Source organism: Cornus florida, unplaced genomic scaffold (assembly GCF_030987335.1).
Source record: "Cornus florida cultivar Cherokee Brave unplaced genomic scaffold, ASM3098733v1 CherokeeBrave_3.0.0_Hap2_Chr11, whole genome shotgun sequence".
NCBI classification, from domain to species: Eukaryota; Viridiplantae; Streptophyta; class Magnoliopsida; order Cornales; family Cornaceae; genus Cornus; species Cornus florida.
In genome coordinates this window covers 77,843,160-77,863,232 of record NW_026775581.1, presented here as the reverse complement: position 1 = coordinate 77,863,232, position 20,073 = coordinate 77,843,160, and the positions used below count along the sequence as shown (strand labels likewise).

At 34.5% G+C, this 20,073-nt stretch overlaps 1 protein-coding gene across 2 annotated transcripts; it reads left to right on the top strand.

Annotated features, from left to right (window-relative positions):
* Positions 1 to 3,346: 3,346 nt before the first annotated feature.
* LOC132286173 (protein TPR3-like) lies at positions 3,347 to 16,652 on the top strand. Of its 2 annotated transcripts, none has more exons than XM_059788448.1 (26): positions 3,347 to 3,665; positions 4,179 to 4,292; positions 4,377 to 4,556; positions 4,648 to 4,761; positions 4,853 to 5,011; positions 5,227 to 5,353; positions 5,494 to 5,620; positions 5,715 to 5,785; positions 5,916 to 6,066; positions 6,153 to 6,262; positions 6,358 to 6,427; positions 6,526 to 6,599; positions 6,695 to 6,790; positions 6,868 to 6,963; positions 7,074 to 7,201; positions 7,284 to 7,518; positions 7,655 to 7,819; positions 7,891 to 8,025; positions 8,191 to 8,364; positions 13,786 to 13,896; positions 14,005 to 14,184; positions 14,674 to 14,802; positions 14,896 to 14,991; positions 15,410 to 15,589; positions 15,670 to 15,836; positions 16,317 to 16,652. In XM_059788448.1, the coding sequence occupies exons 2-26, from the start codon at positions 4,216 to 4,218 to the stop codon at positions 16,504 to 16,506; spliced, it is 3,342 nt and encodes a 1,113-aa protein (XP_059644431.1). In that variant the 5' UTR covers positions 3,347 to 3,665; positions 4,179 to 4,215; the 3' UTR covers positions 16,507 to 16,652. The 2 variants fall into 2 exon arrangements, with proteins under 2 accessions (XP_059644431.1, XP_059644430.1); XM_059788447.1 differs by having other exon boundaries at positions 13,783 to 13,896.
* Positions 16,653 to 20,073: the final 3,421 nt, after the last annotated feature.

The following is a 20,073-nucleotide window of genomic DNA, read 5'->3' as shown; positions in this document are numbered from 1 at the left end:
ATATACAAAAAGCCAAAACCCGAACTTCTTTATTTTAATACAAACTCCATGAAACAAACAATCAAATTTATCACCAAAAAAAAAAAAAAAAAAAAAAACCAATGGTTGAATTAACTATTAGAATTGGAACAATTTAATGTGGAAAAGAATCGAATGGCTGCGGAAGGAGTAGAATTTTCACTTCCAGCATGACCTTTAAGCCAATCACAGTTGAAGATCAGAAAATAGATTGGATCTGACTGTCGGCTTCATCTTCGTCCTCTTAATCGTTCTTGTTCATTTTGTGTTGAATAATTTGGGGTTCCAAACAGAAATTTCACCTCTTCACCTTGTTCACTGATCATTGTTGTCTTCTTCAATTTCTATCGTTGCCGGAGTTGGATAGATCAGGGGGGTTTATTGTGATTGGTCGGCAATATCTTTAGCTGCAGGAGAACAAGCTCGTAAGAGAGCCTAAAGAGAGAGAGAGTTATGTGTAAGGCCATGTTTGGCCCTAAAATATGTAGTGTAATCTAATTAAGCCGTGTTTGGCACTAATGTAAAGTGGGTTATTATTATTTTTTTTTAAGTATTTAATAGATTATTGCGATAAGGTGATGTGCTGTTACAATACTATTGGCTATTTAGATTGCATTTGCCACGTTAGCAACATCAGAACAAAAACAATAAAACGACAGAGTTTCACTAAAGGGTAATTTCGTAATCAAACATTTCCGGTGGTCTCTAAAGATAGCAATTTTTGGTTTTGTCCTTAAAATGCACTATTTTGATAGTTTAGGGGTAATTCTTAATTCAGGGGGGTTTCATGCAATTAGGTAATAGATCGGGGGGTTTTTTTTTTGCACTTTACACTTATAAACCCTTTGTTTAAAGAGTAATACTTAGGTCCTCACTAATGAGAATCTACACCATCTTCACTAGTGGTGTAGACCAGTAAAAAATAGACATGTCATCATAGAGATTATGATTTATTATGATGGGTAAATATACACTTACCAAATCACAACCAAATTACATAAATGGTAATTTATTATTAGTCCACATCACTAGTGAGGATGGTATAGATTCTCACTAGTGAGGACCTAAGTATCATTCTTGTTTAAATGATGTGGCAATGCAATTATTCTGCAATAGAGAAACTCTTCCCTGAAGTGGTGGTAACTTATGATGGCGAGGGCCATTGTTAAATGATCCCTCTTGCTTTGTCTGCTCCATAGAGACGATCAGGTCACCGGTTGGAGGTGGGATAGGTGAGACAGCTGGTAAAGGATCATTCTCCTGAGCATCAACGAAGTTATCCACCAAAATAGGTGTTTTTTTTATTTATAAAGGTTATGTAATAGCCAAACATTAATCACTTATTATTAGGGCAGTGGTTACAAAAATCATGATATTAATATAATATATTATAACACTCCCTTACCAAAAAGGCCTCTTATAGCTAATCTTCTTTTTTAAAATAATTTCTTTTATGTTTCCTTTTTCAAAAAGTCGTATCAAAACATAAATGTCAATATATATACGGATTAGCTTTAGTCCAACCATTCTGGAGGGTCTAATATTAACCAATACATCTAGTGGATGAAAAATAGAACATTTTAATCATGCAATAGCAATCTTAGGAACAAAAAATAAAGGTTGGACAAAAGCATCTAATCAAACCAGGACTCAAATTATTCAGTTGTGGATTTAATACTAGGTGCTTTTATAGAAGTAAATAAAGAAAAAAAAAAAATTATAGTCCATTCATACATATGTAGACGCAAATATATGGGCATATTTACATGCATATAAACATTACCATTGAGTGTAAGAATGGTATGAATTACCTCTTCAGGCTTTGAAGACTCTTCATTGAAAAAAGAATTGTAAGCTCTCTTCGTGCCTTCCATATCTTCAATAATTTAAATTAAAAAACAAAAAAAGTGCTGCTTAGTATAGTGTATTTACAACATACAAGATTTACATTCCTAAAAAGTAAATTTGTGCTTCAGGAATGCTGTTTAAATGGGGTGCATTAGCTGTGGTACAAGAATTGGGAAAAAAAAAAATTATTCAGAAATTAGTCAATATTGAAATAAAGACATGCATTGTTTAAACAAATATATCAATTTACATACATTTGTTTTCAATTTGCATAGGAGAATTCTGTTAAATGAAGTAGTAACTCAGCTGATGTTCAGGAGAAATTATCATTAATCACTTATTATTACGGCAGTAGTTACAAAAATCATGATATTAATATATTATAAATATAACTCAGCCAAACATTAATCACTTATTATTACGGCAGTAGTTACAAAAATCATGATATTAATATATTATAACACTCCCTTACCAACGCTAGATGGCCTCTTATTGCTAATATTCTTTTTTAAATAAAATTCTTTTTATGTTTCCTCTTTTCAAAAAGTCGTATCAAACATAAATGTCAATATATATACGGATTAGCTTTAGTCCAATCCTCCGACCATTCTGGAGGGTCTAATATTAACCAATATATATAGTCGATGAAAAATAGAACATTCTAATCATGCAATGGCAATCTGAACAACAATCTCTTTCTTCCCATTATCCTACATCTCCACTAAAGGAGAATATATACGGGTTTTCACGTAGGCTTTGTACATCCAAGTGGACTGAACCATATGAAACTTATTGGGCTCTCAACATAGAAAGGAACCAGCCCAACAATACTTGTCCATCCACTGTGGTTAATTGCTAATAAAAAAGATGTCTCACATGTTCTATACGTCACAAACATTTTTTCCAGCTTTCAGAAACTTGGAACAAAATTTTGTACGAGCATATAGACATGAATTTTTGTCCTTATAATAGGTCTAATTTTATTTCAAAAACACTGAAATAATAAATAAAAAAATTACAAAATTTTAATATACATAAGGAATCATGTAAAATCTTAACAATGACATGGATCCAAAGTGTAACTTTTTAAAATTAGTCCAAAATCGTATAACTGAATTCCTAATGGTTCAATTCTATTGGTATCAAAATTGGATTCAATTTTAATTTTTATGAAATCGTTACGGGCTCATTTAGTTTCAAAATGATTTAATCTGGCGGATCAAGTGGCACTCGAAATATTTAACGACTTATAAAATTTTAATACTCCATATATCAAAGTGGTAATATATCAACAGTATATTTCAATAAATCATGCTATAAATCTGGTAATTGTGCACGTCTTATCTTATAAGTAGTTCAACTTATCTCATTGGTGGACATGTCTTCTTCCCCTATAAAATACCGCTGTTTCAAAGCAGTGTCGACAGTGCTGAGTTTAGAGAGAGAAAAAGGATAATATGGTATGAAGTAGGAAAAAAAAAAAAAAAAAAAATGTTATGAAGTAGAGAGAGAAAGAGAGTTTTCCATCAATTTGCTTTGTAGTTACTTCTCTGTATTTATCTTTCCCTTTATCAATCTCTTTCTTTTCAATAATTCAACTGAGCTTTTCAACCTTGTTTTGTCTTTTTCCTCCATTTTCTCATCATTCTCTCTCACTTTCCCGTCGATTTCATCGGCTAGAAAGCGACGGAAAATTCCTTTTGTTATTATCGATCTATCCAACCCAATTTTCTCTGGTTCTATCATTTTTCCAACAATCTCTCTAAATTTTTCAATTCTTTCACTGATCAAATTATAAGGTTTAGTTTTCTAATCAGTATCAGTATAATGGTTTAGTTTTGCTGTATGTATCAGCGTTGAAGATCGTCTCAATTCTGTTGTTTTAATTGTTCTTTATTTTAATTATGTTTGATTAATTAATTGTAATCGTTTTGATTTTGATTATGGACTGATCAATTGTTGATCGAAATTCTAATTATCTGATCTTCATATGATCTATGCGTTACTGTTGACTCAATCCCTTTTAATATATCAGGTGTTATATATATATACACGTATACATATATATATAAATTCGTCAAATACTTTAATATAATTAAAATGAATTATGGTTTTATTATATATGTGTCTGTGTGTATAAGTAGTGGCGTAGGTCATTTCAGTTTAGTTGGTTTTTATTTAAATTTGAAGTATTTTTTATGCTTATTGCGAGATTAAAGATCAATGTTTGATGAAATCCTAATTTCAATTTTTTTTAACCATTCATTGTGTGTGTATATGTGTGTTTAGTTTGGATTTCTTATATTTTGAAGGTCTTGAAGGCAAGAAAGGGGTATCTGGTATCGGCCAATGTCTCTCAGTAAAGACCTTCTTTTCTTGATCTTACAGTTTTGTGATGAGGAAGATCTCAAAAGAACTGCTCACATGTAAGTGTTTCTTTCTATCTTACCTTTCTCATTCGAATTTTCGAACCGCTTTTGTAATTACTTCTGTTATCATTTGTCAAATAGGCTTGAGCAGGAAACAGGTTTATTCTTTGACATGAAGTATTTCGAGGATCTGGTGCTTGGTGGCAATTGGGATGAAGCTGAGAGATACCTTTCGGGTTTCACCAAACTCGAAGATGACAAGTATTCAAACAAAATCTACTTTGAAATTCGGAAACAAAGGTTCCTTGAGGCATTGGATGAGTAAGTTTGTGATTTTCTAATATTTCATATATCATGTTAATGTAAGTTTTTAATTTTTTCAGCATTATAATTAAGTAGTATTTGTTGATAGGCATGATTGTGCAAGGGCTTTAGATATCCTTATGAAAGATCTAAAAGTTTTTGCCCAATCAAACGAAGAGCTGTACAAGGAAATGACAATGCTCCTGACTTTAGACGATTTCAGGTATAAATTTTCCACTAAATTTGCAATATCAAACATAACAAGAGGAGTATACTCTGATATGGGCTAAATGAAATTCATCTGGAATTGACAGAAAGCACGAGTCACTCACCTTGTTTGGCGATGCATTGTCTGCTAGAAAACGCATGATGAATGAACTTAAAAATATTATCGAGGACAATCCCATTTTCCATGAAAAACTGAAGTTTCCTCACATCAATAAGTCAAGATTGAGGCGCCTTGTTAACCAAAGGTTATTTTCTTCTCTCTATATATATGTGTGTGTATACACTTTTGATGCTATCTTTTAATCAGATGAATTGGTTAACTATGTTGTAACACTGCTATTACTTGGTTCAATCAATTAATTACTGTTGTTGATTCTTAGGTACTAAGATACTTTTCATAATTTATAGCTATACTTATTGGACGTCAAGATTGAACTGATTTTACTTTACAATCTGGCAGCTTAAATTGGCAGCATATTCATTGCTCACATCCTCAGCAAAATCCCGATATAAAAACCCTCTTTACGGATCATCAATGTCCACTACCCAATCATCCATTTGCTGAATCAATTGAGATGAATCCGCTGGTAGAATCCTAACTGAAAACTGTAGTCTGTCATTCCTTTATACATCATCCCCTTCCAAAAGAAGCCAGTTGAGTTTCGTATGTTATTTATTTTATGATATCTGTATACAGATTCTTAGAATGCTTGAATTTTGTATTCAGCCTTCCAGAGACACGTCAGTATCGGTATCACCTTTCTCTGGCAAGGAGGCTTCTGCTGTATCTTCTGTAACTCAATATATAGTTTCTGATGGAGCTCTCAAGCTTAGTGCCCAAACGACAAATCCAGGTAGTGGTTATAATTCTTTTCTAGTGCTTCTGGTAGGTTCTGATTGAGCTCATTTATTTCACTGATTATTTACATGACAACTGCCTGTTGATAGATGCAACTGTGAAAGGGTTCGGGGATTTTGATAATACATCCAAAACAAGATCCACTGGAACTTTGGATGAGGTGAAATGAATTGACATTTATTGCAGTAGTGCACAATACTACTTTCGATTTATTATTTATTTACTCTTTCTACTTGTTATTTTTATCGATAAAATTTCTTCTTTGTTATTCTGTCCTTACTTTTGTGCAGGTGGCGTCATCCGTAACTTCATCCATTCAAAGTAAGAATTCTGTATCCGACATCCCTGGTGATTTGCCCAAGACTGTAGGACGCATTTTGAATGAGGAATCTTCTCCAACAAGCATGGATTTTCACCCTGTTCAACCGACTTTTCTTCTAGGTTTGCGCTTCTATGAACCTATATATCCATGTATAGGTGATCTGCCCTGGAATCAACTCATGAACACTGTCGATATAATTTTTCAGTTGGAACAAGTGTTGGGGACGTAGGGTTGTGGGAAGTTATATCCGGGGAGAAACTGTTTTCAAGTAAATTTAGTGTTTGGAAGATCAAAACTATTTCAATTGCATTCTTGGTATATCCCCTTCCTATCTTACTAAGTTATTTCCGTTGCCTCGGCTCACTTTAATGTCATTCGATCTGATTTTTGGATGACCAAACTATATTCAGGTGACTCTGCTCAAAGATCCACGTGTCTCAGTTAATCGTATAATATGGAGCCCTGATGGTTTGCTATTTGGTGAGTTTGATATATTAGAACCCAAATGGCTTTAGTAGGCACTGATGTAAATCTTTTTGTTGTTCTGAACCCTATTGTGATTGGTTTTGCTTAAACAGGTGTTGCATATTCAAAACACATTGTGCAGTTATATTCTTATCATGGTGGTTGTAATATCCAGAAACAATTGGAGGTAGATTTCTAATAGAGTAATAGTTCTCGTTTTTCCTAACATTTTGTGGTTCCAGGTTTGCTACTTTGCTTCACATACTGAGTTTTCATGTCTAGATTGATGCGCATGCTGGTGGTGTAAATGATCTTGCATTCTCCAGACCATATGAGCAACTTCTTGTTGTAACCTGTGGTGATGACAAGTTAATTCAGGTTGGTTTACAAGTTATAAAGTAGTTATTTTTATGTCACAGTGAAGTTAACAGTTCACTGACTACTATTGGAATAAGGTGTGGGATGTGATTACTGGTGCCAAACAATATACTTTTGAAGGTCATGGGGCACCTGTTTATTCCATTTGTCTTCACGCAAAGGAAAATATCCACGTAAGGACCTCAATTTATATGTTAGCTGCTTTCTCTTTTCCCATACGATCAATATGGTGTATGTTAAGTATTTGCCTTACTTTGGTGATACATTATGTCTTATGCCTCAGTTTCTGTTTTCAACATCGATGAATGGTGAGATTAAAGCATGGTTATATGATAATATGGGACCAAGGGTAGACTATGATGCTCCCAGACACTGTTGCACAAGAATGGCTTACAGTACTGATGGTAAAAGGTGGTTTACTGGACCTGCTATAGCATTTTTATTTTTTGCATGCCAAACTGAAATGTTGTTGTTAATCATTGAACTCTTTTAGACTCTTTTCATGCGGGACCACTAAAGGCGGAGAGTCAGTCATTGTTGAATGGGATGAGAGTGAAGGTTATGTGAAGAGGACATACCGAGGACTTTGCAATTGTTCATCAGAAGTTGTACAATTCGATACAAGCAAGAACCAGTTTTTGGCAGCTGGTGATGACCATTTAATCAAAATTTGGGATATAGACAATGAAGAACTTCTGACAACTATTGATGCAGAAGGAGACCTTCCTGTTTGTGCTTTATCCAGCATGTTCAGTTTGTCATTTTAATTATGTTTTCCTTTTTTCAAATGGTACTTTTAATTAAGGCAACTCCATATAAGAATTGTAGTCTAATTTGCTTATCTACTTCTTTTCTGATTTTAAGGCAACTCCAAATATTTGCTTCAATAAGAAAGGCACATTATTGGCTGTTTTTTCCAATCATAATGGAATCAAGATCTTGGCAAATGATGATGGCCTTCGGTTGTTGCAAATTTCTGGATCTCATTCCGATAATGCCTCTAGAATTCTCTCAGAAACTTTGAGAAAGGTCAGTATGCTAGCCTCCCTCTGTCCTTTTCATAGAATTTTTAGCTACCTAATGTTTGTTACGACATTCAGCTTGTAATCAATCCAAAGAGAGAAGAGAGAGCGGTAAAAACCTCTCAGATTCGGTCACCGAGCAGTCAGATTCCAATTGTCGATGGCACTGAAGTTACAGATGGAAATGTCCCTTTGGTGGTTGGTTCTGGAAAGGTTTGTTTAAGATTCTTATTTATAATTTCATCAGGTATAATTTATTATTCTATACGGTAAGTTTTTTTATTAATTAAAATTATTTATCACTTCGTTCAGTAGTATGAGTAAATATTCCAAAGGTAACTCCAGAAGTAAGATACTAAATTAAGTACTCTTTAACAGGATGGAGATGCAGGTAACTTGGAGGATGTAAAACCTGAATCATCTATAGAACCTGATAACATAACAGAGGATCAGGAACCCAATGACATATCAGAGGTTCCAAATTTCTCTGAAATTAATGAACCGTCGCAGTGCCAGTCCTTGAAGCTTCCTACTGAACTGAAAACAGACAAGGTACGATTTTAGATACAAAAGTTCTCATTGATTTTTTCAATATTTTAAAATCCATCTTTGCCATAAGTGAGCACTACAATCTTTGCAATTAAACCAAGAAGTGATATTCCAGTCTTTTAATGTCACTTTCTTCCTTTGACTTAGATATATCAACTAAATTCTGAATGTTTTTATTTATTTATAATTATTTATGAGACAGGCCCTCAATATGAAATATGCAGTTGTGCATATATTAGAAAAATGTACATGCTGATGAAAAACTTATGACTCCTTCGAAGTTCTAATGATGTAGGACAATTTAGTTTACAATTTAGTAATTTTATTATTTAGGTTTCTTACTTATTTTATTTTTATATTTTTATAGAAGTAGTTTAATTTTAGGTAATTTCTTATGTTTTTAGTTTTATTATTTTATTAGGTTTTCTTATTCCATTAGTTTCCTTGTAGGATTAGATTTTAGTTTCCTTCTAGTGTTAGGTTTTCTCTATTATAAATATTCATGTATTGCAAGAGCAACATTTTAACCTTTTTATCAATAATATTTCAGAATTCTTTATGAATTTATCTCTTATTTTGTGGATTCAAAACACCTACTTTGTGGATTTAAAGTAAACGTTCCTTGTGAACAAATGTATCACTTCCGCTTACGTCAGTTGGTATAAGAGCCTTGATAGAGCCTTGATTTATCCTGGGCTAATGACGATTGCTCATTTTGGTAGCACCCACTTTGTCGACGAAAATCGCAGAGTGAAGGCCCCTTGGGCAGCCATGTATATTCAAGATCGGTTCGTAGCAACTAGTTTTGGAATTGGTGGCAACCAGGTTCGTGGTTCAGTTCGAGTTTGCACTGATGATGTGTCTCGCAGCCAACCGAATTTGGGTTATGTTCATGTCTATCCATGTAGGCCTCCAGCCTATGTGAATTCTTTTGATGATGAGAAGTTCAGATTTAGAGAAGATGGGGTCGATCAAGGTGACAAAAATTGTAGACATTTAGACAATCGTAAGTTTCAGAAAAAACTTGATCTACTTACTTTTCATGGAAGTATTATTATTGAAGATGTCTTAGACTGGCTTGAAGAAGTTGAAGAAGTTGAAGAATTTTGAGATACCTTAAAATAAGCAAGTTCCGCTTGTTGCCCTTAAATTGAAAGGATGGGCTTCAGCTTGGTAGGAACAAATATGCGCTAACCAGAGGAGGCAAGGAAAACAGCCCATGCGGTCGTGGTACAAGATGAAACAGCTACTAATGGCTAATTTTTTACCACAAAATTATGAAGAGTTGATGTTTCAAAAATATCAAAGTTGTAGGAAAGAGAGACAGTTTGTCAACGAGTCAAACGATGATGGCATCAAGAATAGTAAAATTTTTGTTGAAGCAAGTAGTGATTCTCAACATATTGATTGTGAGAAAAAAAGTATTGCTTTACCTCTTGTAGTTGAAGATGAATTTGTTCATAATTTAATTGCAACAGATGCACTTGAGAATATTTCTGAAAATACAACTTCAGAGATCAATTTGGAGGAGTTATCTCATGGTTTGAAAGAATCAGATATGGAACAAAAGGAAGAGATGGAAGAGGAAGATGGCAGTGAGATGTCCAACAAAATCATGGACCCGAATTTGAAAGAGAAGGAAAATACGGAGTCCGAGCTGCTTCAACGCATGATTACACATGTTATGAGAGTTGGAATAGTTCATGATCAAGAGAATGACATCCAATTTCTCATAGATAAAGATTATGTGCCAGGTCAGCGTTTTCTCATGCATACGGTGCACAACCATGCCCATATCTTTGACAAGTTGCATATGTTTGGTGAAGCAGAAACCCATTACCTCCACTGTGGACATTGGGATGTACAAAGATTTATTACCTTAAGTGGAGTACAGGGGCTGAATGATCATCAGTTTAGTGGGTTCAGATTTGATGATGTCACCTTAATGATTAGCACACACCATGAATTGCAAGAGTTATCTACTGAAACCTACAATGGGTATTTTGAATATATAACTCATGGAAACGGTGCTGATGATCATCATAAAAGGTTGAAGGAAAAAGAAAATCAATGGGCAGAAAATTTGAAGCAAGTTTATAAAACATCAAGGGCAGGTTCTCAATGGTATATAATTTTATTCGTACTCTTATATGATCTGTAGCCACTCTCGGGGACAAGTTTTGTTTGAAGTGGAGGAGACTGATGTAGAACAATTTAGTTTACAATTTAGTAATTTTATTATTTAGGTTTCTTACTTATTTTATTTTTAATTTTTTATAGAAGTAGTTTAATTTTAGGTAATTTCTTATGTTTTTAGTTTTATTATTTTATTAGGTTTTCTCATTCCATTAGTTTCCTTGTAGGATTAGATTTTAGTCTCCTTCTAGTGTTAGGTTTTCTCTATTATAAATATTCATGTATTGGAAGAGCAACATTTTAACCTTTTATCAATAATATTTCAGAATTCTTTATGAATTTATCTCTTATTCTGTGGATTCAAAACACCTACTTTGTGGATTCAAAGTAAACTGTTCCTTGTGAACAAATTTATCGCTTCCGCTTACATCATCTAACAGTCCCATTGTCTAGATACTGGCTGATTACACATACTTTTGCAACCATAATGATAATGGTCATGTTGCTCTTTAGCAAACTGATACCATTGAGGACTACACTTAATGGAAAGTTAGCTTACATCACCTTCTTCAAGAATTTTGTAAGAGATATGGTTCCTTATGATTTGTGGTCACTTGAAGATTCTTATTGTGATGTAATCCATTTCTTTTGTTGAACCTCAGTGACTTAGAAAAACATAAAAGTGCAAAGAAGCTTATCTGTTCAATCATTCTGTTTAGGAAAGGAACAGTAAGGCTATTTAAGCTTTAAATTTTAAAAGAACAACTTTATAAGTGCATTTTTGTATGGGTTGTATAGTTGTACCCTTTATGGTTCCCAAGAAGACAGAGACATTAGAGAACTTTCTGTCTGATCAATGAGTATCATAGGGGTCATATAGTTAATAAAGTCACGTACGAGTCCACTACATTATGTGCCAATCCCTTTCCCTAGAGAGCAATACGATGAGATTATTTTTAGAGTCTAACAAATTTAGGTCAAGCTCTCTAATTTTACTTGAGGAGCATTTTTTTCCCCTACCATAATCTGTTGCATAAGTCATCAGATCAGAAAAAAGAAGATTGAGAGGAACAAGGGCATCAAATATTTGGAGATCAGATTCTCGTATTGGAGTCTGTTTCTATTGAGGCATAAGACAAAATCTAAACCATTCATAACTTCATTGCTTCAACTAATAGAGTGGTGGCCAAAAAAACTTCAGGAAAGACCTTGCCAGAATGAGTACTCCTTGGTGTACAAAGAAATTCAATCGAGAGATGAAGACACTGTGAGATAGGATTAATGTAGGGTTAGTATTCTTATGTATAATTAAGTGATATTGGTTAAGGTTCTTTAGGTATGTTAATAGCGGATGGCAAACAAGAGATGGTTTCTGGCACTACCTATGATAAAAAATTTCTGACCTAGAATCATGTAAGGGTTCTTAGATCCCTAACTGAATTAAGCTTTATCTAGTAAATTAGAAAATGAATCTTTTTTTTTTTATTTTTTTTTTTATTTTTTTATTTTGACCATGAAATGAGAGGGTGTTGAAATTGATAACCAGGATATACTTAGAATGTTGATCAATTAAGTTTTAGTACTACAACTAGGCATTAGAGGAGCGACTGGATCAAGTAACTTAAGTATAGACATGGTTCCATTGTGTCATCTGATAAATAAAACTATCTATACTTTACAAGGTAACATGTGAGGAAACCAAGAAAAGGCCTGTCCATGAAATAATTGTATTCCAGATTTGATGTTGAGATTGATGAGTGATACCAGATGGTCCACAAGTGTAGAGAAACTGCTGGAAGGATAATTCCAGAGTAAGATTTGAAAGGAGCTGAGTATATCTGGTAATAATATTTGTAAAATCTCATATGTGGATCTTGTAGACTGAAATGCAGAACAATTACCTATTACGTGGAAGTAGCTGGGAAATTAGATGAGGCTATGTTGCCTGATACATTTTATTCCTTTCCAAAAGTAAATTGGTAGTTGTACTTACAAGTGTATTTGGTCATAGCATTTAATCTAGATATGTTGGCTACAACTTATGATGAGATGATCGGTCAATGTCAATGAATTCTTTTGGCTGTCTACATCATCTACCCATTGCTATTTTATTGGTGTCGAGCAAACAGTCGAGTGTGATTTTGTTATGTCAAATTGATTTCTGTTCCCTCTTTTTATTTTTTTTATTTATTTGCTACTCCCATTCAGGATTATTGTAGTTGTTTTCTTCATATATAAAGTGCATCGTTCCTATTTTGAGCCAAGTGTTGCGTATCATCAAATCAAAGATTTTATTGTCAGAGGTCTTGACTTCAAGTCTCTCCCTTCGCGTTTGTTCTCCTACTTTTCTGTTTCTCTACACTCTGTTTTGTCTATCTACCTCTCTCTCCACATAAGAGGGAAGCTTGATAAACATTTTTTGGCACGTTACCTTGAAGTTTTAGATTTTCGAGGAGATGGTTGTTGGCGTATACTCTCTGCCTCCCATATTAGTTGTCCCTTTTTGGTATTATAACTTTTAAGAGGACATGCAATTAATGTATTGTCTCTCCTTTTAAAATTTCCAAGATGTCCTTTTATGTGTAGTATCAAGTTAGGAGATTTTTGAAAACTTAATGGGCAATAATTTATTTTGCTTTGACTTTTCAAATGGGACAACTAATTTTGGACTTCCCAAAAAGAAGAGGGACTATTAACATGGGACAGGAGTATTTTTACATTTGTGCACAAAGACGGTGCAAGAAACAAAAATTACATAAGCCAGGTAAATTTTATTAAAAAAAAAATTATTCTCACAGAATTCTTATCAAGCCATCTAGAATTAATCAAGTTCCTTAAATCATTTGCGGGTCCAATATATAATAGATAACAGGAACTTGAAAAACATACCTTAAATTGGAACCTTTGTGGAGTGGTGAGGCACATGAATTCTGCATACAAGAAGCATGCAGTATTGTTTTTTGTGCTTACAAAATCGGGTCATTACTATACATTGATGTTAAGTAATTTTATGTCAGCCTTGCCAGGTTTAGTTGTTGAATCTCATGAAGTTCTGTTTGTATGTATAATCCACCAGTCCTTACAACCCGCATTAAAATGATTAATACCACATAATGGTCCTTTCTTGGACTTACCATTTGACGATAGTTATAAAATATTTTGTTTCTATTGAATTTACTTGAAATTGCATTAGGATGAGATAAATTGAACTTTTGTTAAACCGTTCAGGCCCTCAATAGCTACAAAAAAAACTGATTTTCTGATTGGCTTCTTACTTGATGACAGCAGATTGCGAAGTTGATCTACACTAATGCAGGTAATGCAATTTTGGCATTAGCAGCAAATGGCATTCATCTACTGTGGAAATGGTCGCAAAATGAACCTAATTTGATTGGCAAGGTAAGAGAAGTTAGACATTCTTAATAGTGTCCTCCAATTTGACACCCAATCTCTGACAATTCGAACATTTATTGGCCTTCTCATTGTGTAAAATGTTTATTGGTTCAGGCGACAACAAAGGTTCCCCCTCAAATATGTCAACCGAAGAGTGGATTACCAATGATCAATGATTTCACTAGCATTAACCTTGAAGAGGTCTGGCCTTGTTTTGCTTTGTCCAAAAACGATTCTTATCTCGTGTCAGCATCAGGGGGGAGGATTTCTCTCTTCAATACCATGACATTTAAGGTAAAGTAAAATTAAATATTATATTTGTTTGGGGGCATTGTAGCAAATTTATTAAATCGAAAAAGTTTTGAGTAGTCATTTCACAAATGTCATCAACAAGATATAATCATGTACAATCAATAATTTGTGAATTTATTAATTTTTTACAGTTCCAATTTGGTCATGGAAACAGAAAAGAAAAAAATAAAAAATAAAAAGATCTGAATCATTGTAAACAATTTTAATTCCTTACACAACAGTTTTTATTCACCCTCTCACCTGAATTGATCTTCCCGCAGTCAACTTCATCCTAAATTTTCAAACTATTCCTGAATTATCATCGACTGGCTTCTGGAATTTCTACAAAAATTCTTCTGATTAATATTTTAGATCTGATTTATCTTATATTGCATATAAGTCCAAATGTTGATTTTATCTTCTTGTTGGGTGTTGTTTTCTATGAAGTCAAGATCCAACTGATCATTCTTAAATTATGTTGGACAAATGCAGAGATTGACAACTTTCATGCCTCCACAACCTGCAGCAACATGTATTGCTTTCTATCCCCAAGATAACAATATAGTTGCGATTGGCATGGATGATTCAACAATCCTAATTTATAACATTCGTGTAAATGAGGTATGGTATTTGATTCTCTTACACCAATATACTTTAACTGATAGCACAAGAAAACTTTGGTCGAGTTAGTTGTTATTGTTTTTGTTTATACAGGTTGTAAGTAAGCTTAAGGGTCACTATACAAGAGTAACTGGCCTTGCCTTCTCTAATGTACTGAATGTACTTGTCTCTTCTGGATATGATGCTCAGGTTAGTATGTTATATTTCATTCATTCTTAAGAAGAAACTACTTTTTATGGTTAGAGTCGTATTTTTCCTAGTTATGGTTAGGGTCATATTGTTGTAGAAGGAATTCTCTTTTTGTATGTTGGGCTCATCGGGCATGTGTCAAGTTTCCCTTAACAAGGGATGAGAAATTTTATTTTTTTACCTAATCAGATTTATCTGGTGTCTGTCTGGTCTTCAATGCATGATTTGGTGTAGAGTGAGAAGACAGGAGAAATGGGATTTGTACTGTGAGGCCCTTTTAGTATGCTTCTCGTGCTCTGACTAAAACAAAGTGCAGAATGCAGATTACAATATTCAGCATATGTGTTTCCAAATTCAGTCTCACGAGCACTTCCCTCGTGGACTTTACTTGATTTGATCCACCTTTTTTTTCCTCCAGATTATTGTGTGGGATTCCAATCGGTGGGAAAAGAAGAAAAGCAGACAGTTGTATGATTGGCTGATGTTAAGACCATCAAATACCCATGTCCAATTCCACCAGGATCAGATGCACTTCCTCGCTGTGCATGAGAATCATATTGCAATATATGAAGCAACAAAACTAGTACTTGTGAATCAGGTTTCGTCTTTGGCTCTTTCTTTCCGTCAGTTTCAACTTTGCATAGTAATATGCCAATGTCTTTACTTTTATACTTTCAGTGGGTCAATGGATTCTACTGTGCACGGATATCCCATGCGACATTCTCATGTGATTGCCAGTTAGTATGTGCCGGATTTCTGGATGGAACTGTGTTGATATTTAATGCTTCAAATCTCCATCTACGATCCCAGATTAATCCTGGTGCTTACCTTCCATCTGACCTCAGGTATTTTTTGAAGTCCACTTGTATTTAAATTAATAAGGCAGCCCATGTACATTGAGAAAACCTTCACAACTGCACAGGCCCTTTATATGGTTTATGTTATCATTGGCATCTCTCTCTCTCTCATGCGCGCGCGCACATTCATTTTTTGAGCAAAATTGACATTTTTTTATGCATATGAAACAAATTATACGAGAACCTATTTCACGAGTATAATTACTCTATTTTGATATGCAATTTAATAACTCACGAATTATCTGCATATGTTGCAAGTGTTGCTGATAATTATTTTTCTTTCGACTCTTAAATGATATCTTATTCTCAGCCTGAATGATGCTTCTTGATTCTGTTACACATCGATGTTTGTGTTTGCAACTTGGATCAACAATGATGTTGTTGTGAATTTGGACAGCCACATTTGAGATTCCTTATATAAGCTCCAACTATTTACATCTAACTCAATACTTCTGTTGTTGACTGCAGTTCCAACGTATATCCGTCTGTAATTGCTGCTCATCCGCATGAGCCAAACCAGTTTGCCTTTGGGCTAACAAATGGTGAGGTCGTCGTCGTTGAGCCTCTAGAATCTGAAGGTAAATGGGGTTTGCTGCAACCAGTTGACGATGAATCATATATTGAGAAAGCCGACGACATTCCTGCTAGCTATCCTTAGAAAAGATTGAACAATAAGATGGCTTCAATCCTTATTTTTGGTTTACTATTGAGTAAAATTGTAGTGGCATGAACCTCATAAATTAGGGTTTTTGTACATAATACATATAATATAATTTTGTCCCTATTTCATGGAGCCTTACTTTCTCTTTGTTTGTTTCCAAAAACCATACTTTTCAGCCATTCAAGTTCATGTTCTTTGTTACAAAGTCTTGTTCTGTTTTTTCACAAGGCATGATTAGCACGAACAGTGCCATTTTTGGTGATCAATATTGGACAATAATTGAAGTCACTGGATCTCCAGCATTACCAACGTGTTCATGCATGACATTGAAGCTTTCCCATAAAATTCCGAGCTTTATCGATCCGTGTAAAAAGGCCGTTTTGTACAATGTCACGGGAATTAGTTGGAACAAAATCCAAATACCCGGCTCCCAAAATATATGTGTGTGTATATATATATATATGTATTGAAGGTGGTCATGGCTTTCTATCTATGGAGTGTGAACAGGTGGTTGGACTTGATATACCTCAAGTTTCAAGAATGATGGACTGAAATCAATGGAGAGAAGCCATGATTAGCTAGCACGTGAAGTGCCATTTTTAATGGGACATGCTTTCTTGACTGGTTCATTGTCCCTTCACCAAAAATGACAGTGTTCACGTGCTAATCATGTGACTTATTGTCCATTTTCATTTTTGGTGAATGGACAATGAAGTCACCCAATCTCTGAGAGCAACCCAGCGTAAGGCAGTAGTGTACAATATCTCAACCTGTGTTCAATGAAAGGCTTTACCATGCACATCACACACAAGTGGACCCCATGTAATATTACACACTCCACAGGTGACATGCACATTACACACAAGTGGACCCCATGTAATATTACACACTCCACAGGTGAAGAATGAAGTAGCGCCTTGTGCACTGGGCCATTGTTTGTGATAATGATATAAAATGGAAAAGTGATATTGTGTGATGATGTGTAAAATAATTATTGAATGTGTATTGAATTAATTAATTAATGTAAAGGTAGTCAAATTTTAATTAATTAAGAGTCATTTAATTTGCATAAGAATTTAATTAATTATTTTTTTAAAAAAAAGTTTGTACTTTTTGACTTATCAATTTAAGAAATGAAGATGGTGGAGATTGAGCGGGAGCAAGTTCTTTGGGAAAGACAAGTGATGGAAAAAAAATTCAAATGATACTGCAACATTGGCGATGAAAGCATGGATCGAGGATCGACAAAATGAAATTATAGCGCGTTATGCAAAAAGGGGCAATTAATTATGATGTTTACTAAATATAATTGTGATGTTTACTAAATATTTTTTTTTCATATGTGGAAGTATTAATGGATTTATTTTTTCTGAGTTGTATTGTTTTATTTTATTTGTAGGAAGCCATATAATGCACTCTTTTTATATATATATATTTGTAATATTATTGTTTATATATATATATATGTAACGATCCTCACCCTAGCCAGACACAATATTGTCCGCTTTTGGCTCACCCAGACCAGAGACTTTCCAGGAATTCACCCATCCTGGTACTACTAGAGTCACTCATCCTGGTACTACTCCAAGTTAAGCACGCTTAACTACAGAGTTCTAATGGGTTCACGACCATCACGGCTTTAAAACGCGTGTTTATATATATATATATGTAACGATCCTCACCCTGACCAGACACAATATTGTCCGCTTTTGGCTCACCCAGACCAGAGACTTTCCAGTGGGTCACCCATCCTGGTACTACTCCAAGTTAAGCACGCTTAACTACAGAGTTCTGATGGGTTCACGGCCATCACGGCTTTAAAACGCGTTGTGTCATAGAAGGGTGTTGAATCTACATATAACACTTGCCCCATCCACACCCAGACGTTGTGGGATTGTGCACCTGTAGCTCACCCAGTGTGGTAGCCTACTGGTGCCCCCTGCACACGCTCACACACACCCGCCCACAAGGTCGCCACAATCACCCCCCCTTTGGGGCCCAACGTCCTCGTTGGCCACACTTCCGGCTGGGTCAGGCTCTGATACCATTTGTAACGATCCTCACCCTGGCCAGACACAATATTGTTCGCTTTTGGCTCACCCAGACCAGAGACTTTCCAGGGGGTCACCCATCCTGGTACTACTCCAAGTTAAGCACGCTTAACTACAGAGTTCTGATGGGTTCACGGCCATCACGGCTTTAAAACGCGTTGTGTCATAGAAGGGTGTTGAATCTACATATAACACTTGCCCCATCCACACCCAGACGTTGTGGGATTGTGCACCTGTAGCTCGCCCAGTGTGGTAGCCTACTGGTGGCCCCTGCACACGCTCACACACACCCGCCCACAAGGTCGCCACAATATATATATATATATTAAATCTTGTATCTAAATATATAATCAAAGCAAACAATTATAGCCGTTAGTATTATAGTTGTTGAGAATAAAACCATTGGAAAATAATAAAAAAACAATAAAAAAAATTATTTTATTTTTTAAAAAATAATAATATAATAAAGTGTAGAATGAAAAATGGATGCACAACAAGAACTTGGAGTCTCCAAAATAAGTGTACAACCAATTACTGATGTGACTGTACACTTTACATAAAGTTGTTGATGTGATTGTACACTTTACATAAAGTTTAGAATAGAAAAAGTGCCTTGCGCTGGTGTTGCTCTAAGCATTTCAAACATATTCATACATGAAATTGACATTGAAGGTGGTTATAGAATAGGTGATTGGAGTTGAAAATTTTATATCTTTTAAGTCACATAATTCTTTTAATGGGTGATGTCTTACATTTTGCTTACGTTTTTACCATCACTCTCATTTTATGTAAGTTAGATTTTATCGCTTTCGCTCCTCTTTTCACTCTGTGTGACACATGATATGCTTCAAGTTTATTTAGTTTTACAAGCTATCCAACTATCTCTTCAATACACATTACATGCATATATACATGTCCGTGGGATAAACTAAGGCGTGAATTTTGAATACTAATTTTGGTAATAGTAGCACCAGTACGAAAATTCAATGTTAGTATAGTCATGATAAGGAAATTTTGCACCCAACATAAAGAAATACAGCTGGAGAGGCTAAAATGAAAATGCAAAAGCATCTCTACAATTTTTATTCCTTTCCTTTTTTAGAATACTTAAAAGCTGAGCAAATGAAATACACAGAAAAGTAAGTATTCATGTCTTCAACTTCTCAAGTGAGGACAATTTGTCAAATTTAAACTTGTTTCCAAATAGAAAGAGACACCTCCTATTTTTTAAAATTTAGCAAACTCTCAATAATAAAATTTCACCCAACATATTATACACTTAGTTCTTTTAAGAGAGTGAAGCTTTGTCCAACTTCAATCTCTTCTAACAGTTACAATTTTTGAAGACGATGAATAACATACACACGCGTCATAAAAGTGTTGTTCTTCTTTAAAGATTTTCAACTTCCGTAATTTCATTTGAAATCAAGCTTCATCGATACTCGGTTGAAAATTAATCCAAATCTTCTTCATCTAATTGCTGTGACTAACATTGTTAAAAAGAGAGATTTGT